General features: G+C 39.3%; 1 protein-coding gene across 1 annotated transcript; it reads left to right on the forward strand.

The window, feature by feature from the left end:
* Positions 1–1779: 1779 nt before the first annotated feature.
* On the forward strand, positions 1780–14801 carry LOC146321803 (uncharacterized). The gene is made up of 11 exons (XM_084725864.1): positions 1780–1907; positions 3860–3957; positions 7311–7492; positions 7592–8454; positions 9589–9675; positions 9806–9817; positions 9933–10071; positions 11630–11798; positions 11994–12106; positions 12471–12572; positions 13658–14801. The coding sequence occupies exons 2-11, from the start codon at positions 3873–3875 to the stop codon at positions 13907–13909; spliced, it is 2004 nt and encodes a 667-aa protein (XP_084581990.1). The 5' UTR covers positions 1780–1907; positions 3860–3872; the 3' UTR covers positions 13910–14801.
* The last annotated feature ends 726 nt before the right edge of the window (positions 14802–15527 follow it).

A 15527-nucleotide genomic window follows, 5' to 3' on the forward strand; every position in this document is an offset into this window, starting at 1 on the left:
GTTGGGTGTTTATGGGATCAAATAACAAGTAAGTAATAATCATGATCCCATGGACATGAGTGAAAATAAGCAAGTCAACTAAGGGATGGGGGGGATGGGGGAGTAGGGGGAGAAAATGGCAGCTGGCTGTGACATCAGGATCGGGGTAAATCCAATGACAATATGGACACAAATTCAGCAGACCAACCAAGAAATGTATAGCTCTCATCCCATGCTTTGTTATAAACTGTTATGAATAAAAAGTGACAAAAAAGAAAGCCTTACTGGTAATTATACAATGTATCTTCAGCCCATACTGGCTGTGAAAAGATGCCCTCCTAACACAATTCCAATGTAAATGACCGGGGGCAATATCCACAGTCCTATTTCTGTGCATTTTGAGGTTTTGGCAGACTGAGTGACACATATTAAAGGACGAGTGCGTAGAATTTGCAGACTGCAAACTCCTCACCCTTCTGTTCCAAGCTTGCAGGAGAACCTATGGTCCGTAAAGTCTTTGTCTACAGCCAATGTCCTCTTTGTGTTGGCACTGAAAAGGCTGTAACTTTGGAAGATACACACCTTTTTTTTTTACTGGTATCACATTGCTTAACCTTTACAGTTCATTTTTTATATTGAATTACATTATGAAGGGATCTCTTCATGATCAAGGGAGATAAAAATTTAAAATCTTTCAACATACATATGGATAAATATTGTTTTAAGAGATACTTGGGGAAAAAGTGTGAATCCACACATTTCACTCCACTAGCAACAGCAGTGATGCTAGATACAAATGATACAAGTATTTTCTTTACTTCATAAAATTTTAAAACGACTCATATTCTGTCTTTAGAGAACTCCATAAATTAGAGTAATAGTACACTCCAAAGCCAGATTTGATTTTAACACTGACAGAATTTGAGAAATAACTTTCAATTTCTTTTGTACCTTGAACAGGACGTAGACATCAGACAAATTTCATGAGCTTCATGCAGCTGCAATGGAAAGAGGAAGGACTTCTGTCACCTGAATTGTGCAAGTGCCTTTTGTGTCGTGCCCAAGAATTCTACGCTCTTTTGGCCACAAAGAGGTAATTGTAGTCTGTGGGGGCTTTATGGCTGGCAGAGAGCGGGGGTCTGATTTCACATTGTGTTGAACAGAAACCAGGAGGTTCCCTATACAATCACACTGAAATCCCACCTGGACTCTTATAGGCCAGCGACGGCTTAATCCACTGAGTTATTTTCGTAAATCTTTAATTGCCGGGTGCACAGTTTTAGTCAACTTTCATAAAAGCAACCCAACACTGTGACATGTATGTAATGCAATATCTTCTTTTATGTTGAGCTGACCCACATTAAACGTGGCATTAAAAGATATTTTGATAGCTGACTGTAGAAAAGGTCATTAAAAGTATTCTTTTACATGTTAATGTAGCACAGTTTTATTTGTAAAAATAAAAGTGTAAAGTTCATTACACTTGCACTGAGTTAGAATGTTTAAATTAACCATTTCATGTATTTTCTTTCTTGGGTTAACCAGCTCATGACCAGTCATAATGGGATAATTATGAAATACATTCTTTCCACTTTGACATTATAATGCTTTAATTTAACATTTTCATTGAGAAAATACCCAAATTTGCCTTTTCCTGGAATCATCATCACATCATTTATGGCGCATCTTTCGACCCACCCAGCAACAGCAGGCCGTTAGTCTCCTCCTCTCACACTGGTATAGCCGTGCAGGTGAGACTTTCCACTTAGTAGTGCTGTTGGCAGCAAGTGAAGGGGGGAAGGTGACAGCAGAGAGCAACAGAGAAAGGGAACACCAGAGAGAGAGAGAGAGAGAGAGAGAGAGAGAGAGAGCTCATTCACTTCAACCACAGCTGACAAAAACAAAAAACACTACAAAGTGCACCACGGGTGAGTGAATTGAAACATCACTGACTTGTTGCATTTTAGATGATGACTTTTGTGAGTGCATGTGATTTAAATTCAGCTAAACAGGGCTTTGATATGTTGTGTGCACAAGGAATTACAGCGTGATGCAGGTCAACAACAGTGGTTCTATTGTAGCCGGTTAGTGATACAGCGGGAGAATGTCGTGGCATCTGTTATGTTTTGACATTTCTGTTACGAGCGGCATGAATTATGAAGATTACATTACGAAGAAGCTGATCACCAACAATTATTTTGAGTGAAATGGTTAAATTAAAAGATTTATCAGTCAATTTGAGAGTAAATCAATTATCATTCAATTATCTTGTTTTCAAGGTGAGAAGGTGCTTCAACATTTATTGACATTCAACACAGGGTTGCATAAGAAATTTAGAGATGTAGTTCCTTCAAGCTACACACATGGAATACAGATAATTAATTTGATTCAGAATATGATAGGATAAAAATATAAAACAAAGACACACAAGATAAAGCACTATATATAATTATTTACATATATAAATATCAATGTATACACCCAGGAAATAATTCTGTAGACCCTTTGTTGAAAAGTTTTTAGTGATAACTCAAAATTGTGTTACTTTTTCAGTCTCAAAAAGATTGAGTCAGATCCTTAAAATTATTCTGTTCTGGCTGATAACAAAACTATTGATGTTTGATGTGTGTTTGTAGAATCACCCAACACACATACTACTTTTATTATAACAATTACAGATGGTGATACTATTGAGGATTCCCTCTGTTATCACTGAGCTAGTGCTATAAATAGATTTTGCACATGATTCATCTGATTAACATAACAAACATGTATATAGTGAGTTTATGTAGCAGGGCCAACAGAAAGGTGTGAGTTAGCACCTCCCGATGCAAAATAGTGCAAAAAATAGGCAATCCAGGCACTCCAAAAAATAAATGGCAGTGACGAGGAAAGAAAAGATTGAAAAGACTTTATTATAGTGGCTACATCATTTGAAATGACAACATGTTTCAGCCACTACAGGTCTTCATTAGGGCTTTAAGCACACTAATAATACAATATAAATTAATATATTTATTTGACAAGGGACAGTGTTCATTAAGCAACATTCAGACAAAGGTAAATGCACCCCAGAACAATAATAATAATAATAATAATAATAAAATACAGGTTGAATGTCCTCAAGGAAATCTAATCCCAGTTCCAATCAAACCGGCTTCACTTTTTTCCTCAGTTAAACTCTGCCTTTTGTCCTGGAAGAAAAATGGCCACTGTTGTCACTCAGTTTCCAGGGTGTAGAGCCCACAGGAGCCCGAGCTGGGATCCAAGGGAGAGGGGAAAAAACAAGCCCTGCTGCTTAGCAGCTCTCCTGAGGGAACTGATTGAGGAACAAACACGTTTTAATTGAGTTCGCTGGTAAACCCAGCAAACAGGGACACTTGTGTTATAATTGAGTGTCGCTACACTAAACTAATTTTAGCAGGGATGACCTCTGCTGACCATTGTAGAAAAGCGCTTGTCGTGCTCAAACTTAAGCCACTAATGTGAGAAAGTATGTGTACAAATGTGCAGCTTTAAATCTCATATTTACCCATTTCTTCCTTTCAGCCAAACAATTAAGGGATCAGTTTCACAAGAACAATTAGAGGACTGTAAAAAGAGGAGACTATAGATGACTTAACTCTCAGATCAAAAGAACAGCCCAGGTGGGGTAAAATGAATGAGCTTGGCTGGAATTCAGAACCCTATTAGTATGGGTAAACACTTTAAATTGGGCCTACACTGCCATCCACCATAAAGATCTTTTGTCAAATGAAGTTTGTCATTACTCAGTTGATTTTTCTAGCAGATATTTGTCATTTCCCCTGTGTAAAAGTTTGTGGACATTAATAACCATTGCATTCATGTTAATTGTTTGTTTTACCCTTCCCTTCACCAGGATTTGGACAGACATGACTTCATTACAGGCTGGACAAAGGACTCTCTCCCTTTCTGCCAATGTCATAATGGCCTCCACCCCTTTAATAAAAGACACAGGTACAAATCACTGTCACATACATGTTCACACTCAGAGGGACATTATAGAGTCGGTTAATTTGTTCTATCCCCTGCTACTGTCTGTCAAGTCAACTCCAGTTTTATTTATATAGTCCAAAATCCAAAATTTGCCTCAAATGGCTAAACACGCTTTGTACTCAGAACATGTTTTCAGAAAAGAAAAATGTTCAAATTATATACCTTTACAGAATTTAACTTCTTATGTAGAAATGCGACTTGCGTGTACTGCATTGCAAGTCTTTCCCAGAGCCAGTTCAACAAGCTGAAGTGTTATTAAAACCTCCTTATGCCTGTTGCTTGATGTTTTCTATCCAAAGCATGACATATTAACACTGTGAGCGTATATTCTGTGGCATATAGGCGACATAATGTATACGATAAAAAACATTTGTTTGTCAAGAAATACGTTCCAGTAGAAGCACTGAAACTCTGGGACTTCACTGTCGGTGTCCCAGTAGCAAAGATGTCATCTTTTAGCTCTCTCCTGAATAGCTGACACATGCACACTGGCATGGTTACTGTACGGTGCACGAGCACAGTGCAGCACGTGGAGCCACAGACACATACAAGCATGCTTACATACGTTTACACTCTGTCTGCTTGATATATTTCTGTGTTGCTCTTTTTGCATTCATGTTTGTGTGTCTCTAGCAAACACGTTATTGTATATTTTCACTTTCGAGTTGCTGCTTCTGAATCTTTATTTTTCTTCACATGGTAGATGTGCTTAAGTAGTGCTCGCAATGACAACATTAACATGCTGATGTGTAGCAGGTATAATGTTTATCACACTTATTTTGCAAATTAGCATGTTCATATTTGCTAATTAGCACTCAGCGGGCCCCCCCTAAAAATGTACTATTTTACCCAGGGACAGTGCTTTACACCTTGTGTCACAAGTGTGTTATGTGCCTGATCTGCATTCTCGTGTGTGGATGCGGTTGTCTTGTCTTTTTTTGGATGAGCTAGCAAACTGTAACCAAAAAAGTTGTTTATTAACTTAATCTTAGATGTAGGTTGAAACATATGAGAGACCTCACACCTAATTGTAGCTCCAAACAGAGACGATTTTTTATTTTTGTGACTGTCAACTCAGGTACATAGACTTAAATATTTTTACCCCTCATACAGCTGGTACGGCTACAAACGCTGGCTGATAAATTCTGGAACTGACCAATATAACATTACACTTGGAGTATGTACAACTAAATAGCACTAAAATATATTGACACTTAAATTAACTAAATTATGTCCAACAACAAAAATCTACCCAGGCTTGTCTGTGTTGTGATATCAATGTAAGTTAGTGCCTTGAATCAAAAGATGTGCAAACAGGCTTACAAGGCAGACTATCAGTTTCTATGTACGGATGAGACCAAATATACAACAAAGAATAGTAATTCTGCTTTTTATGTATATATGATACTTTTTTCATGTTGCTCTATCCATATTTTTTCATTTATAGCAGTATCAGTGAAAGTTTGCTGATGTCATTTTGGATTTTCCATTCATAAATGAAGAATATCGGCCATTATATCAATATCAGACCCCATCAGGCCCCAAAAATCCAGTTTCAGTTGGGCTTTAAATGTAATCCAACTCTTTCAAATGTAACCAGAGCATTTATAACTAAAATTCAGTTGCAGCTATTAAATTCAGTTAAATATCTGATTTATCTCATACCCATATTCATATAGGCCTATTTTTAACCAAGTTAATTTAGTTAATAAATAAGTCAGTTCATTTGAAAATAAAGAATTTCAAAGAAAATCAGTTTTGGGCCTTTAATTTAATCTGTTTATTAACTGACCCCTGTCCCCCTGTTATTTTGCAAAAGTGACCCCTGGTTAAAGTAAGTTGAGTATCCCTGCACTAGAGGTAAAGTTAAGATCATTGTTTTAGAGATAATCCTGAGGACATGGATATTTGTACGACAACCCACTCAATAGTTGTTGAGACATTTCACCAAAACCACAAATGTCAACCTAATTATGGTGATAGAAGCAGAGGTCGTCACTTCAGCAAAGATGTGTTGGTCTCACAATGAAGTTGTTCTTTGTAATGGAAGTATTGCTGAAATTTTGCCCTCTTCAGACTTTGTTTCCTTTTCTTTGCACTTTGGAAGTGGTCACAAAGTCACAAAGTGAGGGGGATCACCAAACTTAACATGATGCATCATCTGGAAACCTTGACTGTCTGTAAAAACAAAGCAATTTGTGACAATCCATCCAATAGTTGATATATTTAAGTCTGGACCAAAGTGGTGGACAGGCTAACAGACATTGTTAGTCCTAGAACCATGCTAATCATTTTAGCTTTCTGGTTCACACAAAGGCAAAACCTTGGCAAATTTTTGTACAAGTTTGTGGCCAATCCACAAAAAGTCCTTTGTGTGAGATGTACAAGGATTTATTGGCAAAATATAACATAAGTGAAATATAAAAAAGGATTATCCTGATCACACCAGCAGGGTGGATTCAGCACAGATTCAACATGGCTCTGGAGACATGTAGGGCGGTATATTAATTTGATTTTTTTTTTTTTCCGTCAAGAGTGCATTGTGCATTATAATTCTCAACTGTACCATGCTTCATAACAACACTAAAGGATGCAAGGTTCCTCACTGCAGTAGAAGCCCCAAGTAGATGACCCTGACCTAGCGCTGGCAGCACGGCAACTGATTGGACCAGCTGAACGGCCAATGAGAGACACTCTAAAGAACCATGATTTTACTTAAGGTCTTTTGATAAAATAAAAACAGTATTATGCTGACAAAACAGTTTATTATTCAGCAAGACATTTAATTAACAGTAATAATGCACCTCCTGACACAGTCACATGTGTGTTAATAAAATGTTACTTTGGCAAACAGATGGAGGCCTATCCAAAGACTGCAAATCCAGATTTTGTAATCCTGATCTTGTGGTATCTGGATCAGAATGATCCTATCTGAAAATCCTTTGAAAAAACAGGATGAAACCTACAAGATCAGTTTAATCTTGGATAGCAAAAAGGAGATTACAAAATCTGGGTAATTCTGATCTGGATTAAATTTTTGGAAATACTGGCCCCTGGGTACCATTAACATCTGTATCAAGTTTCATAGCAATCCATTCAACATCTGTCAAGACATTTAAGTAAAGAACAAAACTTACAGCGATTTTAAGAAATTTATTCAAGTGTTTATTTTGGGGGTAAAATTGCAAGACATATGTAATTTACCTGATATTATGAAATGTGAATTGCAGAACTGAATAGCTGCAATTTATTTCACGTGTCCAGATTTCCCTGCCTGAAAACACATTTTCCTATTTTGTTTCCCAAAATGCCAGGCTGCACTGGTATCCTGCGCCTCTTCCTATTGGGAATACTTCTGCCATCAGTATTAGTGTCAGGCCAAAGTACTACGGCGTCCTCCAGTTCCTCCACATCAGTCACTTCAACTGTCAGTGGCAGCACCACCCAGACCATGTCAACCACCATGTCAGGTAGCACATCAGCCAGCACCAACCAAGTCTCAAGCTCTACCACATCTGGAGGTTCAACTTCGTCTACAACCAGTGGCAGTACAGCACCCACCACAGGCGCAACCATGACCGGCTCCACCAGCCAGCTCACCACAATCCCTGCCACCTCCTCTGGAAACACAGCAGCCTCTACCAATGCCCAGTCTTCAACCTCTATGACTTCCGGAACTACAAACTCGGGCACCATGCAGTCCACTACAATGTCCTCCGGCAACACAATGTCCACCAGTGCCACCACCCAGCCTTCCACAACCACCAGCAGCTCTGGGAACACAGGATCAACTGCTGCCCAGTCCACCACCACCACCACAGGATCAACTGCTGCCCAGTCCACCACCACCACCACAGGATCAACTGCTGCCCAGTCCACCGCCACCGCAGGATCAACTGCTGCCCAGTCCACCACCACCGCAGGATCAGCTGCTGCCCAGTCCACCACCACCGCAGGATCAGCTGCTGCCCAGTCCACCACCACCGCAGGATCAACTGCTGCCCAGTCCACCACCACCGCAGGATCAGCTGCTGCCCAGTCCACCACCACCGCAGGATCAGCTGCTGCCCAGTCCACCACCACCGCAGGATCAACTGCTGCCCAGTCCACCACCACCGCAGGATCAGCTGCTGCCCAGTCCACCACCACCGCAGGATCAGCTGCTGCCCAGTCCACCACCACCGCAGGATCAGCTGCTGCCCAGTCCACCACCACCGCAGGATCAACTGCTGCCCAGTCCACCACCACCACAGGATTAACTGCTACCCAGTCCACCACCACCTCTGGAGGTACAGTAGTGACCACCGCAATCCAGCCTCTCACAACCACAACAACCTCTTTAAGCCCAGCATCCACCACCAAGCAGCATTCACTACCACCACTATCTTCCACCACCACCTCCAGAAGCACAGTAACCACCACTCACCCAGTTTCCCGCAACCACCACCACATCCAGAGGCACAACAATCACCACCACCCAGGACACCACAACCATTACCACCTCTAGGCACACTGCAACCACCACCACCCACTCCCCCACAACTACTACAACCTCCGGACACATAGCAACCACAACCACAAGTATTATCACCTCCGCTGGCTCAGCACCCACCACAACTGCATACTCATCATCCACCACTAACTCTGAAAGCATAGCAGCCACCACCATCCAGTCCCCCACAACCAGCACAACCTACAGGCCCATATCAATCCGCACCACCACCCATTCCGCCACACCCACCACCACATCTGAAGGCATGTAAAACACTACTACCACACAGTCTCACACAATCACATCCAGAGGCTCAGCGTCCGACTCTATCACCCAGTTCCTCAGAGCAACCTCTGGAGGGTCAAGTCTAGAAGGGGACCCCTGAATGGTGAAGATTGCGCAACAGTGATCCTTTTGACCAAAACCATAATCTTTCCTTAACTCTAATCTGGTGTTTTTTTTATCCCTAAAGCTACCCAGATCTTTACCACAGAGCTGTCATATTATAAAACATAATTAGTTTGTAAAACATTCACAACAAATAACACATACAAATCTTGCAAGAATTTCATAAATCAAGGGGTCCCTTCTGGACAGGACCCCCCCGGAGTCTCTGCACCCACCAAATACCAGCACCAAGCACTAGCACGACAACCACTTAGTGAGTGGAGAAATGACTGATTCTTAGATACACTGTGACTCTCTCTTGAAAGATTCTGAATGGATGCAAAAAAAAAAGTCAATAATCTGAAATTTAAAACCCAGTTTTTGACATTAAGAACACATAACAATTTTGTAAGACGTGCTGCACGTTCTTTACAGACAAACCAACTGGATGGTGAAACGAATTGAACATAAAACATGCATTATCTTTATTTTCTGAATGAGGCTACTTCTTGAGTTTTAGTGAGGTTGGCTGAGTGTGGATCAACTCTGGACAGAAACAATGTGACCGACACTCCCTGTCTTAAAAGCTTATAACTTTGATGCACCAGGATGATCAAAATGATAAGCTTCTACAACCACCGCATCCTCAGCATCTATCACCACTAATTCAATCAGTGCCACTAATCCAGTAATCAGTTCTGCCTCCTCTACAGGCGGTACAGCTGCCATGACCCAATCCAGTGGAACCATGAATACCTCCATGACTTCAGGCTCTGGTTCCTCAACCTCAAACTCCACTGGTACGTTTTGTTTCACCAAACAATAAGATGTTCCAATTGACTTTCCAGGCTTTGTTTTCCCAAAAGAAGACTGTTGCTGTTTCTCTGCCTTTCCCCATCCTTGATCGTGACATCCATCTCTTTGCCACAGGTGCCACATCTGGTATGAATGGAACCATGACATCAAATACTCCCTCAGTGAGCATGACAAGTCCACCTTACTAGAGAGAGAAGTGTATTGTTGTGTTTGCATGTTTCCTTCTTCATCATCTCTTTAGCCTCTCATCTTCATTGTGTACCTTTCATCTCTCCCCAACACAGATATACTGTCCCTCATTCATATGTAACTACTCTGACTGCTACACAATGTACAACAGTGAGAATGCTACTGCATGTAGTGCTGGAGACATTTGTCAGGTAGGCAAATGACGCCGAAAAACTTGAAACATCTTACAAAACTAGCTGATGTTTTTGATGTATACTAAATGTCCTAAAATGCATTACTGACATGCCACTGTAAACCACAATTTGCTCACTCAACTTAAAACTTTATTGTGAACAGCTTTCACATGAAACTTTGTGCACAGTAAATAATTTTGACTTGATTCAACATAAAAGTGTAATTTAACTGAACTTAGGTTGAATAATTGGTTTAAAGTCTTGTTTAAATTATGTAAAACAAATTAAGTTAACTGACCTTGTAAAACATTTTCAATAAGCTTAAGATATTTAGTTGAACCAACAACTGTTCAGTTACACTGACAAACATTAAACAAAAACAAGTTTTGGAGCTACTTTGTTCCAGCACAAAGACAACATGTGAAACTGCTCCCAGTGAATTTATTCAATTTATACTAACAACTATGACTTAAATAAACACATATTAGAGAAACACAGCAAGTTTCCTGAGTTTAACACATCCAATGCATGCTGGAAGTCTGCTAATTTTTTTTATGTTAATTGAACACAAATTGTGTTTTATTGAACAAGAAATTGACTGCATGTCATCTGAACGTAAAAATATTGTTCATTCAGCCAACAAAATATATCCTATATACATATATATGCTATGTAAGTGTACAATGCATGTGTTGTTAATTTGATTTTAATTAATTAGGCTTTGTCATTTAAAATCAAAGCTATAGTATGTAAAAAATCCACATCAAAATATTTAAAAATACTGCATATATTTTGTATTTTTCCTTGAGTTGTGTACTTACATTATTCTAAATGTTCAAAAGCAGAGAAATTAGTAAATTATGCAAGGTAACGGTGCGTTTCTTAGCCATTGGTAACTATCTGCTGGTTACTATAACTTCTGGAAAAACACAGGATATGTCAGATACATCAGAGCGTGAGGAAGGAATATTACCTTGTCCATGAACATAATTTCTGCGGAGTCATGTCAGACAGATTTTCATCTGCTATGGTGGTTGTTTAACTGAGAAAATAACAACCACCATGACCCCGTGCCACTTCAGGACATCGTCGAACAATGCCCTTTGTTAGTTTAAATGTGAGAGAGACCCCTAGTGGCACAATTTACATATAATTGTACTTTTAAATCAAAAATCAAAACTTGTTGACATATAAAAATTATGTCACTCTTACAAGGGATGACTGTTTGTGTCACATGAACATTAAGTTTTCACATCATTTTGAGAGTCGTTATGTCATGAGTGTATTGGTGTTTACAGTGTGTACATGCAGCGACATATGCAGCAAATTTTGTACTGTGTGAGAAAAACCATAGAAGCGACTGACAGATAAAAAGCACCACCACCACATAGAAAGATAGAGTGGTATCTGTGGGAACTATAAAAAGTGCAATAATAATTTGTATATACTTTTATAAACTTTTAATACATAATGTGATCCAGTATTGTTATATTTTATTATAAAGTTGCTGAATGAGAAAAGGCAAACTTGTCTTGTTCAAATGTGTCTTTTCATGTGTCATTGTGCAACGTATCAGCTCTTCAGAGACACGGACATATGCTACACTGCTAGCTGCAGCTCCTCCTGCGCTAACAGGTGCAGCAGCGCCTCTGAGGTCAACTGCTCTGTGAACTGCTGCAGTTCTACTGGCTGCCTCGCAGACAACTTTGCCGCCATGATGACGACAACAACAACCACCACCACAGGTAAACAGACTCCTCTTTCACGTCTTTAACCTCCACGTTTCATGATTCTCTTAATTATTTGATCTATTCTAGCATCCTCACGCTGAACTCTTTACAAATTACTACATTTTATCACTGCGTGTTTACAGGTGTGCACTTTTAGTCTTGATTTTGCAATTTCTGTAACATTTTAATGTTTTCATTACATGATTTTAGTCATGGCAACAACAATGGCGAAAGCTACACCACCACCAACAACAGCAACAGCAACAGCAACCACACCAGTCCCTACAATGGCTGCCACCAGTGCACAAACAACAGCAGACAATGTAAGTATAACAGGCTGCAGAGTGTGTGTGTGTGTGTGTGTGTGTGTGTGTGTGTGTGTGTGTGTGTGTGTGTGTGTGTTTGGTGTGTGTGTGTTGGCATGTGGATGGATGCATAGTAGAAGAAGAAGTAGGAGGCTACAGAGTAGTGTGTACTAAATTCAGTTAATTCTGTCTCAGACACAAATTGTCATTGTGAATAACAGATTTTCATGTCTTATTTAAAAGTTGACTTTTAACCATTTCCAACCTGCAAATTATTTAATATTTTAATGGGGTGTAGAGAACAGTTTGCTAAACACTGTAAACTAGATCAAGTGTGAGATTAGTATCATCCTTTTCCTCTGTGTTGTTTTCCTTTCTTCAGGGAAAGAAATGCCATAAATTCTCATGCAAAGGTGCAAATTGTTACGCAGGTTATAAAAATGCAGATCTGGAAACGTGCCCCGCCTCAATGCCACACTGTCAGGTGAGAACTCCCAAACATAATGACAAGATGCTTAACACACATTTCAACAACATCTGTAATGATAATGATATAATGCAGCACTAGCAACATTCAATACCATTTTCTCAAGATCAAAAACCCTCTGGAGTCCGGGTTTGTTTTGGTTAAGGTTTGCCGACTTTCTATTAATTAATTTTTGTCTTAAACTTTTCCTGCCCCACATGCTTGGTATCTTTTTTGGCACAAACTCAACCATAAGTCTGACATTATTAATTTTTGTTAATTTTACAAAGTATAAAGCTGCCAGGAACCCGAAATACAAGAAAAATGGCACAAGCGCTAGGAGTGCAATTAATGAATGAATACCTTATTCATAAAAACTCATTTTTATTGGGAAAACAGCTCCATGATTAACCTCAGCATAGGTAAAAAAAAACCAAAACAAAAACAGGTTGTATCTACCTTAATCAGTCACTGATTTAATGTACCGAGATTATCCCTTCAGCTGAAGGATATTTGTATATAGTTGTACATCTTTATTGTGATTAGTGATTGAGAGGGTATTATAGAACCATTGTAAAGGTTGTAAAGAAAAAAAATATATTAATAATTCACAGTTTTAGAAATTCATTTTAATTTTTCTATGGTCTACAGAGATGTCATCACATGTTAAATACTGAAGTCAAAAAACTGTCTCAATACTGTTCCAGACTGTGAAAATATTACTTAGTTAATTTAATGTGATTTAATCTAATTTTATTTTATTTTATTTTATTTTAGGACGATGCTTAAGACAGTTTATGATAATTTTTGCATATGCCTCGCTGGCTACTTTTATTTTACTTTATTAAAAAATGAAAGTTGAAAGAAAAAAAATAAATACAAATTTTTTAAAAAAAGTTGTACACATTACTTTTTACTTAATGAGTGACATTTTTACATCAATACATAAATAAAGTTATGTTACTAGAAATCAAATATGATACCCATGTTCACCGATGGACTCCTCAGGGTTTTAAACATCTACATATCTCAGTCTCATATCTAGATTTTCAACCACTTATGAGTCTCATTCCTGTCTTTCTCACTCACTACTGCCTTTGCAGCTCAAAAAGGGGGGCACAGACACGGAGCAGTGGATGGCAGGCTGCACCACCAACTGTTCTACTAAAACCCCCTGCAAGGAGTCTTTACTCCCTCCATGTCATCTAGAGTGCTGCAACGCCACAGTGACCACCTCCTGCCTATGGCTGAATGGCACACTGAATGTCCCTAATTTTGCCACAAGAGGTCCTCATTTTAACACAGAATTGATAGCCTCCTTACTTTGCCTGCTCGCCATCACCTTGATGCTGTGAGTGACCATGTAAGAGCTTGCTCTATGCAGCTGCTGATTGGATCATTAGGTAACCAGAGCTTTGTGTAACTCCCACTCCATCCAGGAAAACAGCTTCGCAGTGCAGAGGTTAACTTCATTTACACCCATTTATCTCACTGACATTCATATATGATTGTAATGTATATATGTATGAAACTGTGTAAAGCCTCAGATGATTTTCTTTTATTTCATTAAAATTTCCCAATCATGTTTTATCTCTGGTTCAAGACCAATGCAAAATGGCTTTGAACAGTATTTCTACATCAAAATCAACTCCATCAAAACATGGCAGAAGCAGCTCGGTCTTCACATTACTTCACATTTAGGGAGCAAATCTTTAGACTAGAACAGAATAAATTTGATCGGTCAGCCGAGGCAGTTAGTCTTCCCTTGCCAGGGGCAGATTTAGTCATTCTGGGGCCGAGGCAAACACAGGCATGGGGCCCTTCACATCCCTTCTTCTGCCCCTTTTTCGATCCTTGAATAAAATTTAAGTTATAAAATTAAACTTTCATTTATGGTGGAGTGTGAGTGATGAATCAAGGAGTCTCACCGCCTCAGGAAAGAAGTTATTCTGAAGTTTGATGGTATCGCAGCAGATACTCCTGTACCTCTTGTCAAATGGTGAACAGGCTGTGACTGGGGTGGGTGTCGTCTTTTAGTATCCTCCTGCTTCCTCATTTTTTCAGGACTGCTGAGGAAACTTTGCTTAATTTTAACAGTCTGTACACCACGCTGAGCTACAAGTTGACTACTTTCTTCCTGAATAATTTCCATAAATACGCAGGATCACTGAATAGTCCAAATTATTAGTGAGGCCCAGAGACACTCTTGAATAAAACATTCTGATGCCATTTTGGATAAGGATTTTTAGAAAGCAAAAGGTTTAAAAAGAAGCGCACAAAACTTTCTTAAGAATAAGATTAGGAGGCATTTCATGGGGCCCTTGGTAGCATGGGGCCTAAGGTATTAGCTGACCTTTGCCTAATGGTAAGTCGTTGTCCCCACCCCATCCCACCCCCAACATCCAAGAGAATACAAAGACAAACATGTTCACAGGATAAAAGCATCACATCAACTGAACTGTTATCTCTCTTTTGACCCATTCTAAGCCCCACCCCTTTTTGCTCTGTGCTCCAATAACAGTTGAGCAAACTTACTTCTGACAACTTTTTTGACAACTTTCTCCTTCTCTTGTAAAAATGACATATAGGGTCACACCTAAAGTTAGCTAATATTAGCAAAATGCTCACTTAATAGTTAGCCAAAGATTGATGTAGAGAGGCTAGCTAGATAGCTAGCATTTGCTAACATAAGCCAAATTAAGATGTGAATATATGTCACTTTTATAGATACTCCAGCAATGTTGTTTGAGCACATCATGTATGTAAGAACAAGAAACAAGAAAGCAGGAGGTTAACTGAGGTGCCAAGTTTGTTCAACTGTCATTGGAGCACAGAGCGAAAAGGGGCGGGACTTAGTCAGGGTACAACAGTCCAGGCATTCATACCCATGGTGTACGGCCTTTACCCTCATATTTAAGTTGTTTTATATAATTACAGAGATTATCTATTTAAATGTACTTTCTTCTCAGAGAA

This window comes from Lutjanus erythropterus, chromosome 9 (genome assembly GCF_056507025.1).
Source record: "Lutjanus erythropterus isolate fLutEry1 chromosome 9, fLutEry1.hap2, whole genome shotgun sequence".
NCBI lineage: Eukaryota > Metazoa > Chordata > Actinopteri > Lutjaniformes > Lutjanidae > Lutjanus > Lutjanus erythropterus.